Source organism: Haliotis rufescens, unplaced genomic scaffold, assembly GCF_023055435.1.
Source record: "Haliotis rufescens isolate VD_foot unplaced genomic scaffold, xgHalRufe1.0.p SCAF_2, whole genome shotgun sequence".
NCBI classification, from domain to species: Eukaryota; Metazoa; Mollusca; class Gastropoda; order Lepetellida; family Haliotidae; genus Haliotis; species Haliotis rufescens.
This window is the reverse complement of record NW_025963890.1, coordinates 657,184-685,060: the sequence shown is the minus strand read 5'-3', so window position 1 is coordinate 685,060 and position 27,877 is coordinate 657,184. Positions and strand designations below refer to the sequence as shown.

The window sequence follows — 27,877 nt, the reverse complement described above, 5'->3', positions numbered from 1 at the left end:
ATGATAACAATTATGAAACACAAATTGTTAACTCACTTTACAATGGACTAATATATCAAGACATTCTGGGTAAGGAAAAGGTAATTCATGTTTGTGAGCCAGATTTGGATTTTTTAGAAGTAAGATTATTGATATATCAGATACAGCGAAACATGTGTACTTAACGAGAGACGCTGCGCAGATGGTGAACTATAGAGATGGAACAAAGGAGGGATGATGCTTGTGGCCCCCCAGCGCGGGATGAAGTGCCCTGGGCACGGTGCAGGGTGCTGACCCGGGGGTGATTTAGTTACAAGGGGTGATTGAGTTACGTCCGATTGGATACGTACAATATCATTTAGTAGTTAGTACTAAATGCAAATATATTTTCATATCTGTAAACATTCATCATCATTGTAGGGATGATAAATCTTAAAGCAAGGGGTGTGGATTATATGGAATAAATTGCAGTAATGTTTCTCGATTGTACATCACTGGAGAGGACATTACATTTCAGGTTTACTTACGTTTTGGTGAAGTTGAGAAGAGTAAGACCACACCAGACAGTACCAAGCATTAGCAGCAAAAATAAAACACTATTTTCCCTGAGGCAAGCATGCTCCTTGGTGTGCTCATCATTGAGACTGCTGTTGATAGCACTGGTTAAATTACTGACAACAGTTGTCAGGACAGTAGTAGTAGGCGTGGTTATCACAGTTGTCTGGTCAGTAGTATTATACACGTTTGTTGTATCTGGTTGCACTTTACAAGCTTTTGCATGGTAGTTGTTATCAAAATCTAAAAGAAATGGATATATAGAGTGAGTAGTGAGTTAGTTAATATTCACCATTAATACTTTTGAAGTCTTTGATAGGCATTTAGTAGTTGGAAGAACATGAATACATGACACGTTTGTATACATCAAGCATTCACCTGATGAAGGAGCAGGAAGTAGCTCTGAAACGTTATACAAAGAACGAAAGAAGTTCATAAAAAAGTGTCATGTATTCATTAATACGTTTCTTCAGAATATTGACATATTTATAGAGACAAGAATACATGGACAGTTGTTTAGTGAGCAGGAATGCCACCATCTTCCCGAGGCAAGAGAGTTAACTGACTATAAAAGTCCATTTTCCATCCTTGCCGAACTAGGCTGGAATTATGGAGTTATATTTTGGCTTGACTGACAAGTCTATGCATAATCCAATCATCTTCACTCGGCGCCGCCATTTTGTTTAAAGCAAATGCAAGTGATGTGAGAGGTGGAATCTGATTGGTCAATGGGAGGTACATAGAAGGGACATAACTTGTAATAGCCTCTGGTGGCACTACGATTGAACCCAGATATTCCAGCCTAGTTTGGCAAGGGTGAAAACTGGACATTTAGAGTCAGTTAACCTCTTTGCCTCGGGAAGATGAAATGCCGCCCAAGACACATCTGTGAAAGCCAGTTTTGGATGGTAAAAGACTTCTATTGATGATAGACCACTCATTATTATTGGACATGCCTAGTATTCAAACATAAAATCAACAGATTCTTGGAGAAGTGACAGCATTTATGGATAACAGATTCATGTTAATTTGTAAGTTTCGGTAAATGACAGAAGTAAGTGCAGATGTCTGACTCAAATAAGTTGAAAGGCAGATTCATGAGCAAGTCTGTGATCCAAGATGATTTATTTCTTTACCTACATCTAGGGCTGGGACGAGTCCAGATTCACTACCTAGGTACCCAACCCCCATTAACCGACCCTACCCGGGTACCTGCTGTAGGTCTCAAGCGATGGGCACAAAATGTCTGATTGAGAACTGTTTGAACGGAGCTCTGGCAAAAAGTATTTAGATAGACTCCCCTATGCTATAAAACAATCTGGTGACGTATACACTGAAGTTGACTGAAGCTTTATCTTTATTCAAACATATAAAAGTCAGAAGCAATGTGAGCATTGTCAGAAAGAAATTCTAACATTAGTGACTTGAAGTGTAACCATGGAGTTCTAGATAATTTTTGTCATTAAATAATATATTATGTGACTAACCACGGGTCCAGGCAGTCCTGTGGGTACCTGGATCCCACTCAGTACCCATCCCAGTCCAGTGGGTACCTGGATCCCACTCAGTACCCATCCCAGTCCAGTGGGTACCTGGATCCCACTCAGTACCCATCCCAGTCCAGTGGGTACCTGGATCCCACTCAGTACCCATCCCAGTCCAGTGGGTACCTGGATCCCACTCAGAACCCATCCCAGTCCAGTGGGTACCTGGATCCCACTCAGTACCCATCCCAGTCCTACCTACATCCCTCAGAAACTTGGCTTGTGTCACAGACTTGCTAATGCTCAAATATAGAAAATGTCCTCTGAAAACAACTAAAATTTGCCTTTTCAACACTTAACAGCCTTATCTATACAGTTAGTGTTTATCTAAACAATACAAAACAAGCAAGTGTTGAAAAGATTATTTCTCACACTGATTTCGAAAAGCTTTGCTTTTTTCTTGAATTGTGCAGATCTCGAGGGCCAAAAAGGGCCTTTATCCCAGCTTAGTCTATCAGCTAATGTATTATCACCACATGCCGGGAGAAAATGACACATTGTTACAAGTGTTCCTGATTTCAGTGTCAAGAGTCACACGTGTGGTCAGTGCAGTGGTGGTGGTGGGGTAGCCAAGTGTTCGCTCATCACGCCGAATACCTGGGTTCGATACCCATGTGGGTACAATGTGTGAAGCCCATTTCCGGTGTCCCCCGCCGTGATCTTGCTGGAATATTGCTAAAAGCAGCATAAAACCATACTCACTCACTCACTTAACGCAGAGTTGTAGCTGTAGGTTGTGTGGATAGTTTGAATGATAATAATGTCTGTTATTGCTAACTGACACTGACCTTTAATAGTGTCTTTGATGGCGTCTGCTGAGAAGGCAAAAGTGATGAAGACAGAAAATATTTCCTCTGTTGACCTGGAGTTGAAAGGTGGACATAGTGGTTACAGAATGTTTGCTTGATCGTCATTGTGGTTGTTGCTCACGAACAACTTGTCAACATTATTTGTAATTATCAAACCAAGGATGAATACTAAAACAGTTTCTTAGGAAATTGCCATCAGAGGTTTCAAGGTTCTTTTTACAAGAAAATGTGGAACCTGAAAAATGTAAAAATGACGGTTTTGCTCATGCAAGTGTTGTCTGAGGACCAAGAATATGTCCTCATGCAAGTGTTGTCTGAGGACCAAGAATATGTCCTCATGCAAGTGTTGTCTGAGGACCAAGAATATATCCTCATGCAAGTGTTGTCTGAGGACCAAGATTATGTCCTCATGCAAGTGTTGTCTGAGGACCAAGAATATGTCCTCATGCAAGTGTTGTCTGAGGACCAAGATTATGTCCTCATGCAAGTGTTGTCTGAGGACCAAGAATATGTCCTCATGCAAGTGTTGTCTGAGGACCAAGAATATGTCCTCATGCAAGTGTTGTCTGAGGACCAAGAATATGTCCTCATGCAAGTGTTGTCTGAGGACCAAGAATATGTCCTCATGCAAGTGTTGTCAGAGGACCAAGAATATGTCCTCATGCAAGTGTTGTCTGAGGACCAAGAATATGTCCTCATGCAAGTGTTGTCTGAGGACCAAGAATATGTCCTCATGCAAGTGTTGTCTGAGGACCAAGATTATATCCTCATGCAAGTGTTGTCTGAGGACCAAGAATATGTCCTCATGCAAGTGTTGTCTGAGGACCAAGAATATGTCCTCATGCAAGTGTTGTCTGAGGACCAAGAATATGTCCTCATGCAAGTGTTGTCTGAGGACCAAGAATATGTCCTCATGCAAGTGTTGTCTGAGGACCAAGAATATGTCCTCATGCAAGTGTTGTCTGAGGACCAAGAATATGTCCTCATGCAAGTGTTGTCTGAGGACCAAGAATATGTCCTCATGCAAGTGTTGTCTGAGGACCAAGAATATGTCCTCATGCAAGTGTTGTCTGAGGACCAAGATTATGTCCTCATGCAAGTGTTGTCTGAGGACCAAGAATATGTCCTCATGCAAGTGTTGTCTGAGGACCAAGAATATGTCCTCATGCAAGTGTTGTCTGAGGACCAAGAATATGTCCTCATGCAAGTGTTGTCTGAGGACCAAGAATATGTCCTCATGCAAGAGTTGTCTGAGGACCAAGAATATGTCCTCATGCAAGTGTTGTCTGAGGACCAGGAAAATGTCGTACATTAAGTCCAGGAGCTGTGTAGCAGTCTCACGGCATCAATGTCAATGACGTTAACAACATAATAATAAAGTCACTGTTACAGAACAAGTCTACACACTACAAATGTCAAAACAATAATAAAATGGATCAGTGTGCAATCATATTTCATTCTCAACCCTTTAAAGCAAATAAGACATGAGAAAGTGTGCATTCACTGATACCATCTCATCCTTCCGGGTACCCATTTACTGCATGGTAAACACTGCCCTGGTATAAGAAGCTTGACTGTGTGTTCCAAATTTTGCTAAAACATTACTTATCCTGGTTTATGTATAGGATAAAACATGCCTCTGAGGTTTTGGTTGAAAATGTAAAACTGCAAGCGAGGGAGAAGCCAGAAGGACGTAGGCCCGAGGGCTTTTCCCCAGCTCAAGGTTTTACACTTTCAACCAAAACCAAGGAGGCAATTTTTATCCAACTTATGAACCGTCTAAATGCAAGGAATACCAGAAAAATAAGAAAACATCAAGATACCTTAAAGTGAAACAATACAAGGAATTCAATCAAAGAGTGTGAGAGAAAAAACATGTGAAGCATGGACTAACTGGAGTCATGACATGATGAATTGAACAACTTCTCATCACCTGCCCGGTAGCGCAGTGGGAAAACAGTGTGTTACAGAACTTAACATGATATGTGAGGCTGCAGGTTCGATTCACTTCATGGAATTTCATGCACAAAAAATATGTGACTTTTAACCAATCATCAAAACACAATTGCGTTCATATCAAGAGGCAAGTTTATATAACGTTAATTGTAAAACCTAGGTAAACAATTGAAATGTAAAACCTCAAAGCAGGTGTAGAAGTGACCCATTTTAAAACCTAGGTTTGGCAGATGAGCTGGCTAATAGGTTTATCCAAGGTTGTCAGGAACCTGATGCAATATAGGGTGATAGGTTTATCATTTTTGCTTTTGCTGTGAGATGTGATATATACCGGTAGTTGTATAATTCCCTACACTGACCTTGATGACCAGCGCATCATCTTGCTGGTGTTGAAGAATGCATACAAGAGGAGGAAGAAGGCGTTCCAGAGACCAGTCGCAGCAAACATTGCATGGAAGTCCAAGTGGAAGTCCTCACAAATAGTGTAAATAACTGCAAACACACAACAGCTACATTACATGTGTCAAAAGTAAAGGAGAAGGATTACCTTCATAAATAAAATAGTTCTATCTTGTGACCACCAGAGGGGTCAGGTCAGGTCAGGTGATATTGGGTTTAACGTCGCGTCCAAGATTATTGCACTTATATAGCGACGTGCATGCACGTGTGTGTGTGTATGTGGCTGCTTGTACTAGTCCGGACTGATGCCGATTTATAGTGCTAGCTCACTGAGATACCATGCCGCAGTTTAACATGAATACCCCACTCAGACACAGTATACTGACTTCCGAGCTGACCAGTCCTTGTTTTAGTCCCTTTATGCCGAGCGCCAGACCGGGTAACAACAAGTACCATCTTTTAACGTCTTTTGGTATGACGCGGGATCGAACCCGGACCATCCACTCTCCGGGGAGACGCTCTACCGCTAGACCACGGCGGTGGTCCCACCAGAGGGGTAACTCAAAGTGCCACTTTGACTGGACAAGATGGTGATTGACCAATCAGATAGCTAGATTATATAATGAGTACATAAAATGATGTACAACTAATCAGATTTACTCATTTATCCAGCATCATATTTTCAAGTACTACAGACAAGTCACCAGAAATTTTGCAAGATGATTAATGAGCATCCTTTTACATGCTGTACTGAAATCACTTATTTTACTGGAACAGTGAGGCTGAAAATACTGTGCTGCTCCATGAGGCGGGGATGTTTTGTTCAAGAACAGAGCATCTGTTGTCTTACTTTTGATGTAGAGGACGTTTAGTTCAAGAACAGAGCATCTGTTGTCTTACTTTTGGTGTAGAGGGTGTTTTGTTCAAGAACAGAGCATCTGTTGTCTTACTTTTGATGTAGAGGACGTTTAGTTCAAGAACAGAGCATCTGTTGTCTTACTTTTGGTGTAGAGGGTGTTTTGTTCAAGAACAGAGCATCTGTTGTCTTACTTTTGATGTAGAGGACGTTTAGTTCAAGAACAGAGCATCTGTTGTCTTACTTTTGGTGTAGAGGGTGTTTTGTTCAAGAACAGAGCATCTGTTGTCTTACTTTTGATGTAGAGGACGTTTAGTTCAAGAACAGAGCATCTGTTGTCTTACTTTTGGTGTAGAGGGTGTTTTGTTCAAGAACAGAGCATCTGTTGTCTTACTTTTGATGTAGAGGACGTTTAGTTCAAGAACAGGGCGTCTGTTGTCTTACTTTTGGTGTAGAGGGTGTTTTGTTCAAGAACAGAGCGTCTGTTGTCTTACTTTTGATGTAGAGGACGTTTAGTTCAAGAACAGGGCGTCTGTTGTCTTACTTTTGGTGTAGAGGGTGTTTTGTTCAAGAACAGAGCATCTGTTGTCTTACTTTTGATGTAGAGGACGTTTAGTTCAAGAACAGGGCGTCTGTTGTCTTACTTTTGGTGTAGAGGGTGTTTTGTTCAAGAACAGAGCGTCTGTTGTCTTACTTTTGATGTAGAGGACGTTTAGTTCAAGAACAGGGCGTCTGTTGTCTTACTTTTGGTGTAGAGGGTGTTTTGTTCAAGAACAGAGCGTCTGTTGTCTTACTTTTGATGTAAAGGGTGTTTAGTTCAAGAACAGGGCGTCTGTTGTCTTACTTTTGGTGTAAAGGGTGTTTTGTTCAAGAACAGAGCGTCTGTTGTCTTACTTTTGGTGTAGAGGATGTTTTGTTCAAGAACAGAGCATCTGTTGTCTTACTTTTGGTGTAGAGGGTGTTTTGTTCAAGAACAGAGCTGCTGTTGTCTTACTTTTGGTGTAGAGGGTGTTTTGTTCAAGAACAGAGCGTCTGTTGTCTTACTTTTGATGTAGAGGACGTTTAGTTCAAGAACAGGGCGTCTGTTGTCTTACTTTTGGTGTAGAGGGTGTTTTGTTCAAGAACAGAGCATCTGTTGTCTTACTTTTGGTGTAGAGGGTGTTTTGTTCAAGTACAGAGCGTCTGTTGTCTTACTTTTGGTGTAGAGGGTGTTTTGTTCAAGTACAGAGCGTCTGTTGTCTTACTTTTGGTGTAGAGGGTGTTTTGTTCAAGAACAGAGCGTCTGTTGTCTTACTTTTGGTGTAGAGGGTGTTTTGTTCAAGAACAGAGCGTCTGTTGTCTTACTTTTGGTGTAGAGGGCGTTTTGTTCAAGTACAGAGCATCTGTTGTCTTACTTTTGGTGTAGAGGACGTTTTGTTCAAGTACAGAGCAGCTGTTGTCTTACTTTTGGTGTAGAGGGTGTTTTGTTCAAGAACAGAGCATCTGTTGTCTTACTTTTGGTGTAGAGGGTGTTTTGTTCAAGTACAGAGCGTCTGTTGTCTTACTTTTGGTGTAGAGGGCGAGGGGCGCTGTGGTCAGGAGGACAATGAGAGGCTGTCCTCCGAGTACTGCAAACACCACACCACCAAAACACTGGGAAAACAGGATCTTCTTGACCCCTGCAAACAAAACATTAAAGGTCTACAGGGAATTCCTACTTGAATCTCTGTCACATGTCTCACAAACAAAACCTCAAATACTTCATGGTATTCAGACCTATAACAGTGAGTGTGTTGTCAGTCTGTAGCAACTAAGCCAGCCCTGCAAGTGATGCATGACCAACACACCTAGTGGACTGATGACAAGTGGTGCATGACCAACACACCTGGTGGACTATTGACAAGTCTTGCATTGCCAACACCCCTAGTGGACTATTGACAAGTCTTGCATGACCAACACCCCTAGTGGACTATTGACAAGTGGTGCATGGCCAACACCCCTAGTGGACTATTGACAAGTGGTGCATGACCAACACACCTGGTGGACTGATGACAAGTGGTGCATGACCAACACACCTGGTGGACTATTGACAAGTGATGCATGACCAACACACCTGGTGGACTATTGACAAGTGGTGCATGACCAACACACCTGGTGGACTATTGACAAGTGATGCATGACCAACACACCTAGTGGACTATTGACAAGTGATGCATGACCAACACACCTAGTGGACTATTGACAAGTGGTGCATGACCAACACACCTAGTGGACTGATGACAAGTGGTGCATGACCAACACACCTAGTGGACTATTGACAAGTCTTGCATTGCCAACACCCCTAGTGGACTATTGACAAGTGGTGCATGACCAACACCCCTAGTGGACTATTGACAAGTCTTGCATGACCAACACCCCTAGTGGACTATTGACAAGTGGTGCATGGCCAACACCCCTAGTGGACTATTGACAAGTGGTGCATGACCAACACACCTGGTGGACTATTGACAAGTGGTGCATGACCAACACCCCTAGTGGACTATTGACAAGTGATGCATGACCAACACACCTGGTGGACTATTGACAAGTGATGCATGACCAACACACCTGGTGGACTATTGACAAGTGATGCATGACCAACACACCTAGTGGACTATTGACAAGTGATGCATGACCAACACACCTAGTGGACTATTGACAAGTGGTGCATGACCAACACACCTAGTTGACTATTGACAAGTGATGCATGACCAACACCCCTAGTGGACTATTGACAAGTGGTGTGTGACCAACACACCTGGTGGACTATTGACAAGTGATGCATGACCAACACCCCTAGTGGACTATTGACAAGTGATGCATGACCAACACCCCTAGTGGACTATTGACAAGTGGTGCATGACCAACACCCCTAGTGGACTATTGACAAGTCTTGCATGACCAACACACCTGGTGGACTGATGACAAATGGTGCATGACCAACACACCTGGTGGACTGATGACAAATGGTGCATGACCAACACACCTGGTGGACTGATGACAAGTGGTGGACTGATGACAAGTGGTGTATGACCAACACACCTGGTGGACTGATGACAAGTGGTGGACTGATGACAAGTGGTGCATGACCAACACACCTGGTGGACTGATGACAAGTGGTGCATGGCCTACTCACCTATAGCACCATCTGTGTTGTCGCTGTTGAGCATGCCGAAGGCGATGTTGGGCAGCACGCAGGCGAAGTAGAGGAACAAAGTTGTGGACACCACTTTGTGGGGGGTCTTGTGACCGATGACGCCTATCATGCAATCAGAAAACAGGCTTTGTTTTCAAATATCACAAAACATTTCTATTAAATAAGATAATTTGTGTGATAACCTGAAGGTAATGAAATACATACAAACTTCAGGAACATAATATTTACTCTGACAGGTTATGTGAAATGTTACAGTTACGGCTCAGACAGCTCTGTTAGGATAAGAATGTACTTTCATGTGATAAGCGTGACAGTATGACAGAGTTGTCTCACCATCTTTGTAGTCAGACCAGTAATGAGGCAGCCTCCTTTTGAGATCACCCAGAAGTCCCTGCCCAATGGGACACCGAGCTTTGGTCTGAAACACAAATTAATGAACACCCTAAAGTCAATTCTGTTTAAAATGATATCACTTAATGAGCATCATAATTTATTGCACTACCTGTAGATTGTGTTTGAAAAAGTTGTATCATTTGATCAGCTATATTTACACTGGCAAACAAGAACTTTGTGTCCTGGTTCTATTTATCTTCACATTTTTTGTCGGTAGATTGAAAACGATTAATTAAGATCCCCAACAACATTTGTTTTGACGCATACCGTTTGTTGACAGTCTGTTTATTTGGCGTGTCCATGTGAGGCTTTCTTGTTTATGTACAGGCCTTCGCGTGTATCATTTGTTTTATAGAGTTTTCAGCCTGCTAGGTTCCACCTGGGGTAGGGCTTTGTGTATAAAGTTTTCCAGGTCAAGTTTCAACCCATAATGCATGTTTCTATGTTCTCATCTCGGGCTGACGAGACCTAATATTCTTTTCCCATCAACCCTAGCGGCATGGTTTAAATTCCTGCCTTTCGGTGTCATTGGCTAGCTGAATGCTACTTCAACACGTTTGTTTTTGTTCCCCGCCCACCCGCTGCCTTTCTGTTCAGTATATTCTAGCTGTCCTGGTGGGTTGTAGGCTCGGTACAAGTTACAGTCTACTAGCAACTTAATATTTTCTCTTTAAGTTTAAATTTTATAACTGAGCTAATTTGTATTTAAGTCATTCAAGCATACACTTTCTTATTGTGTTACTTTTGTGCTGTACTTTGTACCCGGTCTGCTTCTTTTACCTACTTCAGCCAAATAAATCTAGTCACTTAGGTCCTGTTGGGGTTCTTAATTACATGATGGAGGCTAGAATAATATCTGAAATAAACAGTTGCTAAATTATCTTAATAAAAATATAATAAAAAGGAGCTCAGTCAGAAAGAGTTAAAATTTAACGTCATATCGGCAGTATTTCATCCATATCATGACAGCTTTTATGATAAGCACTAGGTACTGGGGACTTGGGGCCCCATTTATCTATTAACACTGACCACACAAAAGTAAAAAAAACAGCAATGTGAATTTTCAGTCATCAAAACTATTAAGTACGATCATAAGGTTGTGAACATAAAATCATAATCTTTGATCCACTATATCCACAATCAATATGTAGTGTGTTGACTGACACATGTATTACCTCCCCGTCCACATCAAACACCGACACAATCAATATGTAGTGTGTTGACTGACACATGTATTACCTCCCCGTCCACATCGAACACCGACACAATCAATATGTAGTGTGTTGACTGACATATGTATTACCTCCCCGTCCACATCGAACACCGACACAATCAATATGAAGTGTGTTGACTGACACATGTATTACCTCCCCGTCCACACCGACACAATCAATATGAAGTGTGTTGACTGACACATGTATTACCTCCCCGTCCACATCGAACACCGACACAATCAATATGAAGTGTGTTGACTGACACATGTATTACCTCCCCGTCCACACCGACACAATCAATATGAAGTGTGTTGACTGACACATGTATTACCTCCCCGTCCACATCGAACACCGACACAATCAATATGAAGTGTGTTGACTGACACATGTATTACCTCCCCGTCCACATCGAACACCGACACAATCAATATGAAGTGTGTTGACTGACACATGTATTACCTCCCCGTCCACATCGAACACCGACACAATCAATATGAAGTGTGTTGACTGACACATGTATTACCTCCCCGTCCACATCGAACACAGACACAATCAATATGAAGTGTGTTGACTGACACATGTATTACCTCCCCGTCCACATCGAACACAGACACAATCAATATGAAGTGTGTTGACTGACACATGTATTACCTCCCCGTCCACACCGACACAATCAATATGAAGTGTGTTGACTGACACATGTATTACCTCCCCGTCCACATCGAACACCGACACAATCAATATGAAGTGTGTTGACTGACACATGTATTACCTCCCCGTCCACACCGACACAATCAATATGAAGTGTGTTGACTGACACATGTATTACCTCCCCGTCCACATCGAACACCGACACAATCAATATGAAGTGTGTTGACTGACACATGTATTACCTCCCCGTCCACATCGAACACCGACACAATCAATATGAAGTGTGTTGACTGACACATGTATTACCTCCCCGTCCACATCGAACACAGACACAATCAATATGAAGTGTGTTGACTGACACATGTATTACCTCCCCGTCCACATCGAACACAGACACAATCAATATGAAGTGTGTTGACTGACACATGTATTACCTCCCCGTCCACACCGACACAATCAATATGAAGTGTGTTGACTGACACATGTATTACCTCCCCGTCCACATCGAACACCGACACAATCAATATGAAGTGTGTTGACTGACACATGTATTACCTCCCCGTCCACATCGAACACCGACACAATCAATATGTAGTGTGTTGACTGACACATGTATTACCTCCCCGTCCACATCGAACACCGACACAATCAATATGAAGTGTGTTGACTGACACATGTATTACCTCCCCGTCCACATCGAACACCGACACAATCAATATGAAATGTGTTGACTGACACATGTATTACCTCCCCGTCCACATCGAACACCGACACAATCAATATGAAATGTGTTGACTGACACATGTATTACCTCCCCGTCCACACCGACACAATCAATATGAAGTGTGTTGACTGACACATGTATTACCTCCCCGTCCACATCGAACACCGACACAATCAATATGAAGTGTGTTGACTGACACATGTATTACCTCCCCGTCCACATCGAACACCGACACAATCAATATGTAGTGTGTTGACTGACACATGTATTACCTCCCCGTCCACATCGAACACCGACACAATCAATATGAAGTGTGTTGACTGACACATGTATTACCTCCCCGTCCACATCGAACACCGACACAATCAATATGAAATGTGTTGACTGACACATGTATTACCTCCCCGTCCACATCGAACACCGACACAATCAATATGAAATGTGTTGACTGACACATGTATTACCTCCCCGTCCACACCGACACAATCAATATGAAGTGTGTTGACTGACACATGTATTACCTCCCCGTCCACATCGAACACCGACACAATCAATATGAAGTGTGTTGACTGACACATGTATTACCTCCCCGTCCACACCGACACAATCAATATGAAGTGTGTTGACTGACATATGTATTACCTCCCCGTCCACACCGACACAATCAATATGAAGTGTGTTGACTGACACATGTATTACCTCCCCGTCCACACCGACACAATCAATATGAAGTGTGTTGACTGACACATGTATTACCTCCCCGTCCACATCGAACACCGACACAATCAATATGTAGTGTGTTGACTGACACATGTATTACCTCCCCGTCCACATCGAACACCGACACAATCAATATGTAGTGTGTTGACTGACACATGTATTACCTCCCCGTCCACATCGAACACCGACACAATCAATATGTAGTGTGTTGACTGACACATGTATTACCTCCCCGTCCACATCGAACACAGACACAATCAATATGAAATGTGTTGACTGACACATGTATTACCTCCCCGTCCACATCGAACACCGACACAATCAATATGTAGTGTGTTGACTGACACATGTATTACCTCCCCGTCCACACCGACACAATCAATATGAAGTGTGTTGACTGACACATGTATTACCTCCCCGTCCACATCGAACACCGACACAATCAATATGAAGTGTGTTGACTGACACATGTATTACCTCCCCGTCCACATCGAACACCGACACAATCAATATGTAGTGTGTTGACTGACACATGTATTACCTCCCCGTCCACATCGAACACCGACACAATCAATATGTAGTGTGTTGACTGACACATGTATTACCTCCCCGTCCACATCGAACACCGACACAATCAATATGTAGTGTGTTGACTGACACATGTATTACCTCCCCGTCCACATCGAACACCGACACAATCAATATGTAGTGTGTTGACTGACACATGTATTACCTCCCCGTCCACATCGAACACCGACACAATCAATATGAAGTGTGTTGACTGACACATGTATTACCTCCCCGTCCACATCGAACACCGACACAATCAATATGAAATGTGTTGACTGACACATGTATTACCTCCCCGTCCACATCGAACACCGACACAATCAATATGAAATGTGTTGACTGACACATGTATTACCTCCCCGTCCACACCGACACAATCAATATGAAGTGTGTTGACTGACACATGTATTACCTCCCCGTCCACATCGAACACCGACACAATCAATATGAAGTGTGTTGACTGACACATGTATTACCTCCCCGTCCACATCAAACACCGACACAATCAATATGTAGTGTGTTGACTGACACATGTATTACCTCCCCGTCCACATCGAACACCGACACAATCAATATGAAGTGTGTTGACTGACACATGTATTACCTCCCCGTCCACATCGAACACCGACACAATCAATATGAAATGTGTTGACTGACACATGTATTACCTCCCCGTCCACATCGAACACCGACACAATCAATATGAAATGTGTTGACTGACACATGTATTACCTCCCCGTCCACACCGACACAATCAATATGAAGTGTGTTGACTGACACATGTATTACCTCCCCGTCCACATCGAACACCGACACAATCAATATGAAGTGTGTTGACTGACACATGTATTACCTCCCCGTCCACACCGACACAATCAATATGAAGTGTGTTGACTGACATATGTATTACCTCCCCGTCCACACCGACACAATCAATATGAAGTGTGTTGACTGACACATGTATTACCTCCCCGTCCACACCGACACAATCAATATGAAGTGTGTTGACTGACACATGTATTACCTCCCCGTCCACATCGAACACCGACACAATCAATATGTAGTGTGTTGACTGACACATGTATTACCTCCCCGTCCACATCGAACACCGACACAATCAATATGTAGTGTGTTGACTGACACATGTATTACCTCCCCGTCCACATCGAACACCGACACAATCAATATGTAGTGTGTTGACTGACACATGTATTACCTCCCCGTCCACATCGAACACAGACACAATCAATATGAAATGTGTTGACTGACACATGTATTACCTCCCCGTCCACATCGAACACTGACACAATCAATATGTAGTGTGTTGACTGACACATGTATTACCTCCCCGTCCACACCGACACAATCAATATGAAGTGTGTTGACTGACACATGTATTACCTCCCCGTCCACATCGAACACCGACACAATCAATATGTAGTGTGTTGACTGACACATGTATTACCTCCCCGTCCACATCGAACACCGACACAATCAATATGAAGTGTGTTGACTGACACATGTATTACCTCCCCGTCCACATCGAACACCGACACAATCAATATGTAGTGTGTTGACTGACACATGTATTACCTCCCCGTCCACATCGAACACCGACACAATCAATATGTAGTGTGTTGACTGACACATGTATTACCTCCCCGTCCACATCGAACACCGACACAATCAATATGTAGTGTGTTGACTGACACATGTATTACCTCCCCGTCCACATCGAACACCGACACAATCAATATGTAGTGTGTTGACTGACACATGTATTACCTCCCCGTCCACATCGAACACAGACACAATCAATATGAAGTGTGTTGACTGACACATGTATTACCTCCCCGTCCACATCGAACACCGACACAATCAATATGAAGTGTGTTGACTGACACATGTATTACCTCCCCGTCCACATCGAACACCGACACAATCAATATGAAGTGTGTTGACTGACACATGTATTACCTCCCCGTCCACATCGAACACCGACACAATCAATATGTAGTGTGTTGACTGACACATGTATTACCTCCCCGTCCACATCGAACACCGACACAATCAATATGTAGTGTGTTGACTGACACATGTATTACCTCCCCGTCCACATCGAACACCGACACAATCAATATGAAATGTGTTGACTGACACATGTATTACCTCCCCGTCCACATCGAACACCGACACAATCAATATGTAGTGTGTTGACTGACACATGTATTACCTCCCCGTCCACACCGACACAATCAATATGAAGTGTGTTGACTGACACATGTATTACCTCCCCGTCCACATCGAACACCGACACAATCAATATGAAGTGTGTTGACTGACACATGTATTACCTCCCCGTCCACATCGAACACCGACACAATCAATATGAAGTGTGTTGACTGACACATGTATTACCTCCCCGTCCACATCGAACACCGACACAATCAATATGTAGTGTGTTGACTGACACATGTATTACCTCCCCGTCCACATCGAACACCGACACAATCAATATGTAGTGTGTTGACTGACACATGTATTACCTCCCCGTCCACATCGAACACCGACACAATCAATATGAAATGTGTTGACTGACACATGTATTACCTCCCCGTCCACATCGAACACCGACACAATCAATATGTAGTGTGTTGACTGACACATGTATTACCTCCCCGTCCACACCGACACAATCAATATGTAGTGTGTTGACTGACACATGTATTACCTCCCCGTCCACATCGAACACCGACACAATCAATATGTAGTGTGTTGACTGACACATGTATTACCTCCCCGTCCACATCGAACACCGACACAATCAATATGTAGTGTGTTGACTGACACATGTATTACCTCCCCGTCCACATCGAACACCGACACAATCAATATGTAGTGTGTTGACTGACACATGTATTACCTCCCCGTCCACATCGAACACCGACACAATCAATATGTAGTGTGTTGACTGACACATGTATTACCTCCCCGTCCACATCGAACACAGACACAATCAATATGAAGTGTGTTGACTGACACATGTATTACCTCCCCGTCCACATCGAACACCGACACAATCAATATGAAGTGTGTTGACTGACACATGTATTACCTCCCCGTCCACATCGAACACCGACACAATCAATATGAAGTGTGTTGACTGACACATGTATTACCTCCCCGTCCACATCGAACACCGACACAATCAATATGTAGTGTGTTGACTGACACATGTATTACCTCCCCGTCCACACCGACACAATCAATATGAAATGTGTTGACTGACACATGTATTACCTCCCCGTCCACATCGAACACCGACACAATCAATATGTAGTGTGTTGACTGACACATGTATTACCTCCCCGTCCACACCGACACAATCAATATGAAATGTGTTGACTGACACATGTATTACCTCCCCGTCCACACCGACACAATCAATATGAAGTGTGTTGACTGACACATGTATTACCTCCCCGTCCACACCGACACAATCAATATGAAATGTGTTGACTGACACATGTATTACCTCCCCGTCCACATCGAACACCGACACAATCAATATGAAATGTGTTGACTGACACATGTATTACCTCCCCGTCCACATCGAACACCGACACAATCAATATGAAGTGTGTTGACTGACACATGTATTACCTCCCCGTCCACATCGAACACCGACACAATCAATATGTAGTGTGTTGACTGACACATGTATTACCTCCCCGTCCACATCGAACACCGACACAATCAATATGAAATGTGTTGACTGACACATGTATTACCTCCCCATCCACATCGAACACCGACACAATCAATATGAAGTGTGTTGACTGACACATGTATTACCTCCCCGTCCACATCGAACACCGACACAATCAATATGAAGTGTGTTGACTGACACATGTATTACCTCCCCGTCCACACCGACACAATCAATATGAAATGTGTTGACTGACACATGTATTACCTCCCCGTCCACATCGAACACCGACACAATCAATATGAAATGTGTTGACTGACACATGTATTACCTCCCCGTCCACATCGAACACCGACACAATCAATATGTAGTGTGTTGACTGACACATGTATTACCTCCCCGTCCACATCGAACACCGACACAATCAATATGAAATGTGTTGACTGACACATGTATTACCTCCCCGTCCACATCGAACACCGACACAATCAATATGAAATGTGTTGACTGACACATGTATTACCTCCCCATCCACATCGAACACCGACACAATCAATATGAAGTGTGTTGACTGACACATGTATTACCTCCCCGTCCACACCGACACAATCAATATGAAGTGTGTTGACTGACACATGTATTACCTCCCCGTCCACACCGACACAATCAATATGAAGTGTGTTGACTGACACATGTATTACCTCCCCGTCCACATCGAACACCGACACAATCAATATGAAATGTGTTGACTGACACATGTATTACCTCCCCGTCCACACCGACACAATCAATATGAAGTGTGTTGACTGACACATGTATTACCTCCCCGTCCACATCGAACACCGACACAATCAATATGAAATGTGTTGACTGACACATGTATTACCTCCCCGTCCACATCGAACACAGACACAATCAATATGAAATGTGTTGACTGACACATGTATTACCTCCCCGTCCACACCGACACAATCAATATGAAGTGTGTTGACTGACACATGTATTACCTCCCCGTCCACATCGAACACCGACACAATCAATATGAAGTGTGTTGACTGACACATGTATTACCTCCCCGTCCACATCGAACACCGACACAATCAATATGAAGTGTGTTGACTGACACATGTATTACCTCCCCGTCCACACCGACACAATCAATATGAAGTGTGTTGACTGACACATGTATTACCTCCCCGTCCACATCGAACACCGACACAATCAATATGAAGTGTGTTGACTGACACATGTATTACCTCCCCGTCCACACCGACACAATCAATATGAAGTGTGTTGACTGACACATGTATTACCTCCCCGTCCACATCGAACACCGACACAATCAATATGAAACGTGTTGACTGACACATGTATTACCTCCCCGTCCACATCGAACACCGACACAATCAATATGAAGTGTGTTGACTGACACATGTATTACCTCCCCGTCCACACCGACACAATCAATATGAAGTGTGTTGACTGACACATGTATTACCTCCCCGTCCACATCGAACACCGACACAATCAATATGAAATGTGTTGACTGACACATGTATTACCTCCCCGTCCACATCGAACACAGACACAATCAATATGAAATGTGTTGACTGACACATGTATTACCTCCCCGTCCACATCGAACACAGACACAATCAATATGAAATGTGTTGACTGACACATGTATTACCTCCCCGTCCACATCGAACACCGACACAATCAATATGAAATGTGTTGACTGACACATGTATTACCTCCCCGTCCACATCGAACACAGACACAATCAATATGAAATGTGTTGACTGACACATGTATTACCTCCCCGTCCACATCAAACACCGACACAATCAATATGTAGTGTGTTGACTGACACATGTATTACCTCCCCGTCCACACCGAACACAGACACAATCAATATGTAGTGTGTTGACTGACACATGTATTACCTCCCCGTCCACACCGAACACAGACACAATCAATATGTAGTGTGTTGACTGACACATGTATTACCTCCCCGTCCACACAGACACAATCAATATGAAGTGTGTTGACTGACACATGTATTACCTCCCCGTCCACATCGAACACCGACACAATCAATATGAAGTGTGTTGACTGACACATGTATTACCTCCCCGTCCACATCGAACACCGACACAATCAATATGTAGTGTGTTGACTGACACATGTATTACCTCCCCGTCCACACCGACACAATCAATATGAAGTGTGTTGACTGACACATGTATTACCTCCCCGTCCACATCGAACACCGACACAATCAATATGAAGTGTGTTGACTGACACATGTATTACCTCCCCGTCCACATCGAACACCGACACAATCAATATGTAGTGTGTTGACTGACACATGTATTACCTCCCCGTCCACATCGAACACCGACACAATCAATATGAAGTGTGTTGACTGACACATGTATTACCTCCCCGTCCACATCGAACACCGACACAATCAATATGTAGTGTGTTGACTGACACATGTATTACCTCCCCGTCCACACCGACACAATCAATATGAAGTGTGTTGACTGACACATGTATTACCTCCCCGTCCACACCGACACAATCAATATGAAGTGTGTTGACTGACACATGTATTACCTCCCCGTCCACATCGAACACCGACACAATCAATATGAAGTGTGTTGACTGACACATGTATTACCTCCCCGTCCACATCGAACACCGACACAATCAATATGTAGTGTGTTGACTGACACATGTATTACCTCCCCGTCCACACCGACACAATCAATATGAAGTGTGTTGACTGACACATGTATTACCTCCCCGTCCACATCGAACACAGACACAATCAATATGAAGTGTGTTGACTGACACATGTATTACCTCCCCGTCCACATCGAACACCGACACAATCAATATGTAGTGTGTTGACTGACACATGTATTACCTCCCCGTCCACATCGAACACCGACACAATCAATATGAAGTGTGTTGACTGACACATGTATTACCTCCCCGTCCACATCGAACACCGACACAATCAATATGTAGTGTGTTGACTGACACATGTATTACCTCCCCGTCCACATCGAACACCGACACAATCAATATGAAGTGTGTTGACTGACACATGTATTACCTCCCCGTCCACATCGAACACCGACACAATCAATATGAAGTGTGTTGACTGACACATGTATTACCTCCCCGTCCACATCGAACACCGACACAATCAATATGTAGTGTGTTGACTGACACATGTATTACCTCCCCGTCCACATCGAACACCGACACAATCAATATGAAATGTGTTGACTGACACATGTATTACCTCCCCGTCCACATCGAACACCGACACAATCAATATGTAGTGTGTTGACTGACACATGTATTACCTCCCCGTCCACACCGACACAATCAATATGAAGTGTGTTGACTGACACATGTATTACCTCCCCGTCCACATCGAACACCGACACAATCAATATGTAGTGTGTTGACTGACACATGTATTACCTCCCCATCCACATCGAACACCGACACAATCAATATGAAGTGTGTTGACTGACACATGTATTACCTCCCCGTCCACATCGAACACCGACACAATCAATATGTAGTGTGTTGACTGACACATGTATTACCTCCCCGTCCACATCGAACACCGACACAATCAATATGAAATGTGTTGACTGACACATGTATTACCTCCCCATCCACACCGACACAATCAATATGAAATGTGTTGACTGACACATGTATTACCTCCCCGTCCACACCGACACAATCAATATGAAATGTGTTGACTGACACATGTATTACCTCCCCGTCCACACCGACACAATCAATATGAAATGTGTTGACTGACACATGTATTACCTCCCCATCCACATCGAACACCGACACAATCAATATGTAGTGTGTTGACTGACACATGTATTACCTCCCCGTCCACATCGAACACCGACACAATCAATATGAAGTGTGTTGACTGACACATGTATTACCTCCCCGTCCACATCGAACACCGACACAATCAATATGAAGTGTGTTGACTGACACATGTATTACCTCCCCGTCCACATCGAACACAGACACAATCAATATGAAGTGTGTTGACTGACACATGTATTACCTCCCCATCCACATCGAACACCGACACGTTGGGCAGAGACTTCCTGTGTTCCGGGTGGCCCTGCTCCACGACAAGCTGTCTCGCTCTCGCTTGCAGGAGGCGGATAAACTCATCCTCGTCAGTAATGCTGAGCAATGAGTGCCGGAACTCCAGGTCCATGAACAATGTTGCAAATGTCCGACCAGTCTCCAAGTAGTTTTTGGTGGTTTTCTGCAGTTAAGAGAGGCAATGATATAATATGGCTATGGTGAGGTGAGGTGAGGTGAGGTGAGGTGAGGTGAGGTGAGGTGAGGTGAGGTGAGGTGAGGTGAGGTGAGGTGAGGTGAGGTGAGGTGAGGTGAGGTGAGGTGAGGTGAGGTGAGGTGAAATGGGGTTTAACATTGTGTTCAAGCTTATTGCACTTATATTGTGACCAAACCCTGGACCTTCCATTCTCCGGGCACACTCTCTACCACAAGTCTACTGGCGGACCCACAAAGTCTCCTGGTGGACCCACACATTCAACTGGCGAACCCACACAGTCAACTGGCGGACCCACACAGTCAACTGGCGGACCCACACAGTCAACTGGCGGACCCACACAGTCAACTGGCGGACCCACACAGTCAACTGGCGGACCCACACAGTCAACTGGCAGACCCACACAGTCAACTGGTGGACCCACACAGTCTACTGGAGGACCCACAAAGTCAACTTGCGGACCCACACAGTCAACTCGAGTCAACTGGCGGACCCACACAGTCAACTGGAGCGAACTTGTGGACCCACACAGTCAACTGGAGTCAACTGGCGGACCCACACAGTCAACTGGCGGACCCACACAGTCAACTGACGGACCCACACAGTCAACTGACGGACCCACACAGTCAACTGGCAGACCCACACAGTCAACTGGCGGACCCACACAGTCAACTGGCAGACCCACACAGTCAACTGGCAGACCCACACAGTCAACTGACAGACCCACACAGTCAACTGGCAGACCCACACAGTCTACTGGCAGACCCACACAGTCAACTGGAGTCAACTGGAGTCAACTGACGGACCCACACAGTCAACTGGCAGACCCACACAGTCTACTGACGGACCCACACAGTCTACTGACGGACCCACACATTCAACAGACGGACCCACACAGTCAACTGGCGGACCCACACAGTCAACTGGCAGACCCACACAGTCTACTGACGGACCCACACATTCAACAGACGGACCCACACAGTCAACTGGCGGACCCACACAGTCAACTGGCAGACCTACACAGTCAACTGGCAGACCCACACAGTCTACTGACGGACCCACACATTCAACAGACGGACCCACACAGTCTACTGACGGACCCACACATTCAACAGACGGACCCACACAGTCAACTGGCGGACCCACACAGTCAACTGGCAGACCTACACAGTCTACTGACGGACCCACACAGTCTACTGACGGACCCACACATTCAACAGACGGACCCACACAGTCTACTGACGGACCCACACAGTCTACTGACGGACCCACACATTCAACTGACGGACCCACACAGTCAACTGGCGGACCCACACAGTCTACTGACGGACCCACACAGTCTACTGACGGACCCACACAGTCTACTGACGGACCCACACATTCAACAGACGGACCCACACAGTCTACTGACGGACCCACACAGTCTACTGACGGACCCACACATTCAACTGACGGACCCACACAGTCAACTGGCGGACCCACACAGTCTACTGACGTACCCACACAGTCGTCTACTGACGGACCCACACAGTCAACTGGCAGACCCACACAGCCAACTGGCGGACCCACACAGTCGTCTGGCAGACCCACACAGTCAACTGGCAGACTCACACAGTCAACTGGCAGACCCACACAGCCAACTGGCAGACCCACACAGCCAACTGGCGGACCCACACAGTCATCTGGCAGACCCACACAGTCAACTGGCGGACCCACACAGTCAACTGGCAGACCCACACAGTCAACTGGCAGACTCACACAGTCAACTGACAGACCCACACAGTCAACTGGCAGACCCACACAGTCAACTGGCAGACTCACACAGTCAAATGGCAGACCCACACAGTAAACTGGCAGACCCACACAGTCAACTGACAGACCCACACAGTCAAATGGCAGACCCACAAAGTCTACTGGGGTCAACTGGAGTCAACTGGCTGAACTACACAGTCTATTGGCAGACCCACACAGTCAACTGGCTGACCTACCAAGTCTATTGGCAGACCCACACAGTCAACTGGGGTCAACTGGAGTCAACTGGCAGACCCACACAGTCTACTGGGGTCAACTGGGGTCAACTGGAGTCAACTGGCGGACCCACACAGTCTACTGGGGTCAACTGGAGTTAACTGGCTGACCCACACAGTCAACTGGCGGACCCACACAGTCTACTGGGGTCAACTGGAGTCAACTGGCGGACCCACACAGTCTACTGGGGTCAACTGGAGTCAACTGGCGGACAAACACAGTCTACTGGGATCAACTGGAGTCAACTGGCAGACCCACAAAGTCTACTGGCGGACCCACACAGTCTACTGGGGTCAACTGGAGTCAACTTGCTAACCTACACAGTCTACTGGCGGACCCACACAGTCAACTGGAGTCAACTGGAGTCAACTGGCTAACCTACACAGTCTATTGTCTATCAACAGAAGGACCTACAGAGCCATCTGCAGCTCCATATGAACATTACCTCTTTGGTTGGTGTGAGGATGAGGACGATGAATGTGACCTCCTGACAGTTAGCCCCCAGATTGGCCGGTGTGTGGAGGCGGGCAATCACCACCTTCCTTTTCGCAATGGATGTCACATCACACCTGAAAGAAAAGAGCAAGTTTCTTTACAGACCTTCAAACACACAATTTTAAAGGTTCTATGGGTGTGAAAAACCCCACTGCAGTTCATTTTCAGACAGGACACTTTCAGGACACTAAATAAATATCAAAAATATTTTACGAATGCTTCAGTTGTTAACTGAAAATATTTTATCTCCCTTTAAAGCAAAACCTGAAAGATAAAAATAACAACATATACATAATTTATTCCTAATCAATTGAACAAAATCATTTTATATTAAAAACACAAAATGAATACAATTGACATTAACATGTTCAAAAAGGTTCATTGCAACAATTGTCATAAATGGATTAAATATACTACATTAATCTTCAAGATTGAAATATTGCAAGCCGATCTGTAAAGAAACTCAGTTTTCAATCTACACAGAATACACACATCATTCAATAAAAGGGCCTTTGCTGTCAGTAGCACTTCATGAGCTGTCATGAAGCAGAATCGCAATCAAGAGATTTTGGAGGCATAATGTTTAGAAGTTGTGGCAGCTAGTGCTCATTTAGCCTGGCGCCCTGATATTTACAAAACAAGATCAGAAGTGACAACCAGTGCATGAGTGAATTAGGGGTGATGGATGATAGAAAGAATTGGCTTCGAAAGATGACGAAATAACTAGTTTGTATCATGAATTATATCACTGTAGAGGACATGCAATATGGCAGATATTATATACAATCCACTTAGTGCTCCAGAGGTATGGAGTGATGACATGCATGGATATGTGGCTGTCCCTACAGTCTCAGACCATCTCTGTGGTGTTGTGGCTAGAGTGTGTGCCCGGAGAGTGGGAGGGTGGGGGTGTGATCCCTGGACACGTCATACCTAAAGATGTTAAAAGATGGTACTTGTTGTTACCCTGTCTGGCGCTCGGCATTAAGAGGATAAAACAAGAATTGGTCAGCTCGAAGTCAGTATCCTGTGTCTGATTTGTTTGTTTGTTTGTTGTTTAACGCTGCACTCAGCAATATTCTACCTATATGACGTCGATCTGTAAATAATCGAATCTGGACCAGACAATCCAGTAATTGATATCATTAGCATCGATCCATGCAATTGGGATACGATGACATGCATCAACCAAGTCAGCGAACCTGACCACCCGATCCCGTCAGTTGCCTCTCACGACAAGCAGAGTCACCTTTGACAGCAAGCATGGGTTGCTGAAGACCTATTCTAACCCGGATCTTCACAGGTCTGAGTGAGGTATTCATGTTAAATTGTGGTACGGTATCTCAGTGGGGTAGCATTGTAAAACTGGCATTAATCCGGACTAGTACAAGCAGCCACACACACATGTGCATGCATGTCGTTACATAAGTGCAATAATCTTGATCGCGATGTTAAACCCCATTTCACCTCACCTCACCAACAGTCTCACCCTAACTAAACGCTGTCAACCGTGTACACTGTCCCACAACTATAGCCTGTTCACCAGTCTTCATTACATTATTTATACATTATTTAAGGTGGATGATCTGAAGTGTTGTGTGACCCCTGGAGTTAGATGAGCCGGTTTCTGTGAGCTGATGTAACAGATTTCCTGTGTCAGATACCTGGGAGGCTGATGGGCCGCTGTGATGAGCTGCTTGTGGATGCTGCCACACACCATGGTGTGAATGATGTTACTGTGTGACAGGCTGGTGTTGTGTGGATGCTGCCACACACCATGGTGTGAATGATGTTACTGTGTGACAGGCTGGTGTTGTGTGGATGCTGCCACACACCATGGTGTGAATGATGTTACTGTGTGACAGGCTGGTGTTGTGTGGATGCTGCCACACACCATGGTGTGAATGATGTTACTGTGTGACAGGCTGGTGTTGTGTGGATGCTGCCACACACCATGGTGTGAATGATGTTACTGTGTGACAGGCTGGTGTTGTGTGGATGCTGCCACACACCATGGTGTGAATGATGTTACTGTGTGACAGGCTGGTGTTGTGTGAATGATCTTACTGTGTGACAGGCTGGTGTTGTGTGGATGATGTTACTGTGTGACAGGCTGGTGTTGTGTGGATGATGTTACTGTGTGACAGGCTGGCGTGTGTGAATGATGTTACTGTGTGACAGGCTGGTGTTGTGTGGATGCTGCCACACACCATGGTGTGAATGATGTTACTGTGTGACAGGCTGGTGTTGTGTGGATGCTGCCAAACACCATGGTGTGAATGATGTTACTGTGTGACAGGCTGGTGTTGTGTGAATGATGTTACTGTGTGACAGGCGTGTGTTGTGTGGATGCTGCCACACACCATGGTGTGAATGATGTTACTGTGTGACAGGCTGGTGTTGTGTGGATGATGTTACTGTGTGACAGGCTGGTGTTGTGTGGATGCTGCCACACACCATGGTGTGAAGGATGTTACTGTGTGACAGGCTGGTGTTGTGTGGATGCTGCCACACACCATGGTGTGAATGATGTTACTGTGTGACAGGCTGGTGTTGTGTGGATGCTGCCACACACCATGGTGTGAATGATGTTACTGTGTGACAGGCTGGTGTTGTGTGAATGATGTTACTGTGTGACAGGCTGGTGTTGTGTGGATGATGTTACTGTGTGACAGGCTGGTGTTGTGTGGATGATGTTACTGTGTGACAGGCTGGCGTGTGTGAATGATGTTACTGTGTGACAGGCTGGTGTTGTGTGGATGCTGCCACACACCATGGTGTGAATGATGTTACTGTGTGACAGGATGGTGTTGTGGCTTCAGTGATAGAATGACATAGAACAAAACTGGATTCCCATTCACAAAGTATGTCATCCGTCTGGGTGTATCCTGGTGTCTTTGCTAACAAGGGTCTGTAATATGCACAAGAACATAAGGACTGTCATATCAATATTCAGGCTAAGTGCTGGGTGCTCTTCAAGTAATTCATTGTCTGCTTACTGGAGCGTTGCGTTTATAGGGTGAATATGGTAATAGATATGAGGCAAATCTCCCTCGAGAACATCATTCTTATTCATTTTCAAGTGTTTAGTTTGATATTGGTTAAACTACAACAGTTATATTATACGAAATATTAAAAACAATGTGGCAATATTCATAAACAACATTTGTTCCTAACCTATAGCAGAAATCCCTTCTATATTGCAAACACAAAATGGACACAATTAACATTAACATGTTCAAAAAGGTTCATTGCAACAATTTTCATAAATGGATTAAATATACTACATTAATCTTCAAGATTGAAATATTCCAAGCCCATCTGTACTGAAACTCAGTTTTCAATCTACACAGAATACACACATCATTCAATAAAAGGGCCTTTGCTGTCAGTAGCACTTCATGAGCTATCATGGAGCAGAATCGCAATCAAGAGATTTTGGAGGCATAATGTTTAGAAGTTGTGGCAGCTAGTGCTGGTTTAGCCTGGCGCCCTGATATATACGAAACAAGATCAGAAGTTACAACCACTGCCTGGACATATTGGGGGCAATGGATGATAGAAAGAATTGGATTTGGAAGATGACCAAATTACTAGTTTGTATCATGAATTATATCACTGTAGAGGACATGCATTGGCAAATATTATATACAATCCACTTAGTGCTCCAGAGGTATGGAGTGATGACATGCATGGATATGTGGCCGTCCCAACAGTCTCAGACCATCTCTGTGGTG

The 27,877-nt window shown here is 44.4% G+C and overlaps 1 protein-coding gene and 2 non-coding genes across 11 annotated transcripts in view; 2 read left to right on the top strand and 1 right to left on the bottom strand.

Annotated features, from left to right (window-relative positions):
• The window catches only part of LOC124115611 (solute carrier family 4 member 11-like), a 115,210-nt gene that overhangs the window by 10,962 nt on the left and 76,371 nt on the right, over nt 1-27,877 (bottom strand). For all 9 annotated transcript variants that reach the window (XM_048399460.1, XM_048399455.1, XM_048399456.1 and 6 more), the window contains 8 exons: nt 24,091-24,214; nt 21,378-21,587; nt 9,607-9,691; nt 9,253-9,375; nt 7,643-7,756; nt 5,203-5,335; nt 2,867-2,940; nt 507-777 (listed from right to left, as the gene is read on the bottom strand). In XM_048399460.1, the coding sequence (XP_048255417.1) occupies nt 507-777; nt 2,867-2,940; nt 5,203-5,335; nt 7,643-7,756; nt 9,253-9,375; nt 9,607-9,691; nt 21,378-21,587; nt 24,091-24,214 (1,134 nt within the window). The remainder of the gene's footprint in view (nt 1-506; nt 778-2,866; nt 2,941-5,202; nt 5,336-7,642; nt 7,757-9,252; nt 9,376-9,606; nt 9,692-21,377; nt 21,588-24,090; nt 24,215-27,877) is intronic.
• LOC124115614 lies at nt 24,642-24,766 on the top strand. Its single transcript, XR_006858001.1, has one exon. It is a non-coding gene; the product is annotated as a U11 spliceosomal RNA (small nuclear RNA).
• On the top strand, nt 27,512-27,636 carry LOC124115612. Its single transcript, XR_006857999.1, has one exon. It is a non-coding gene; the product is annotated as a U11 spliceosomal RNA (small nuclear RNA).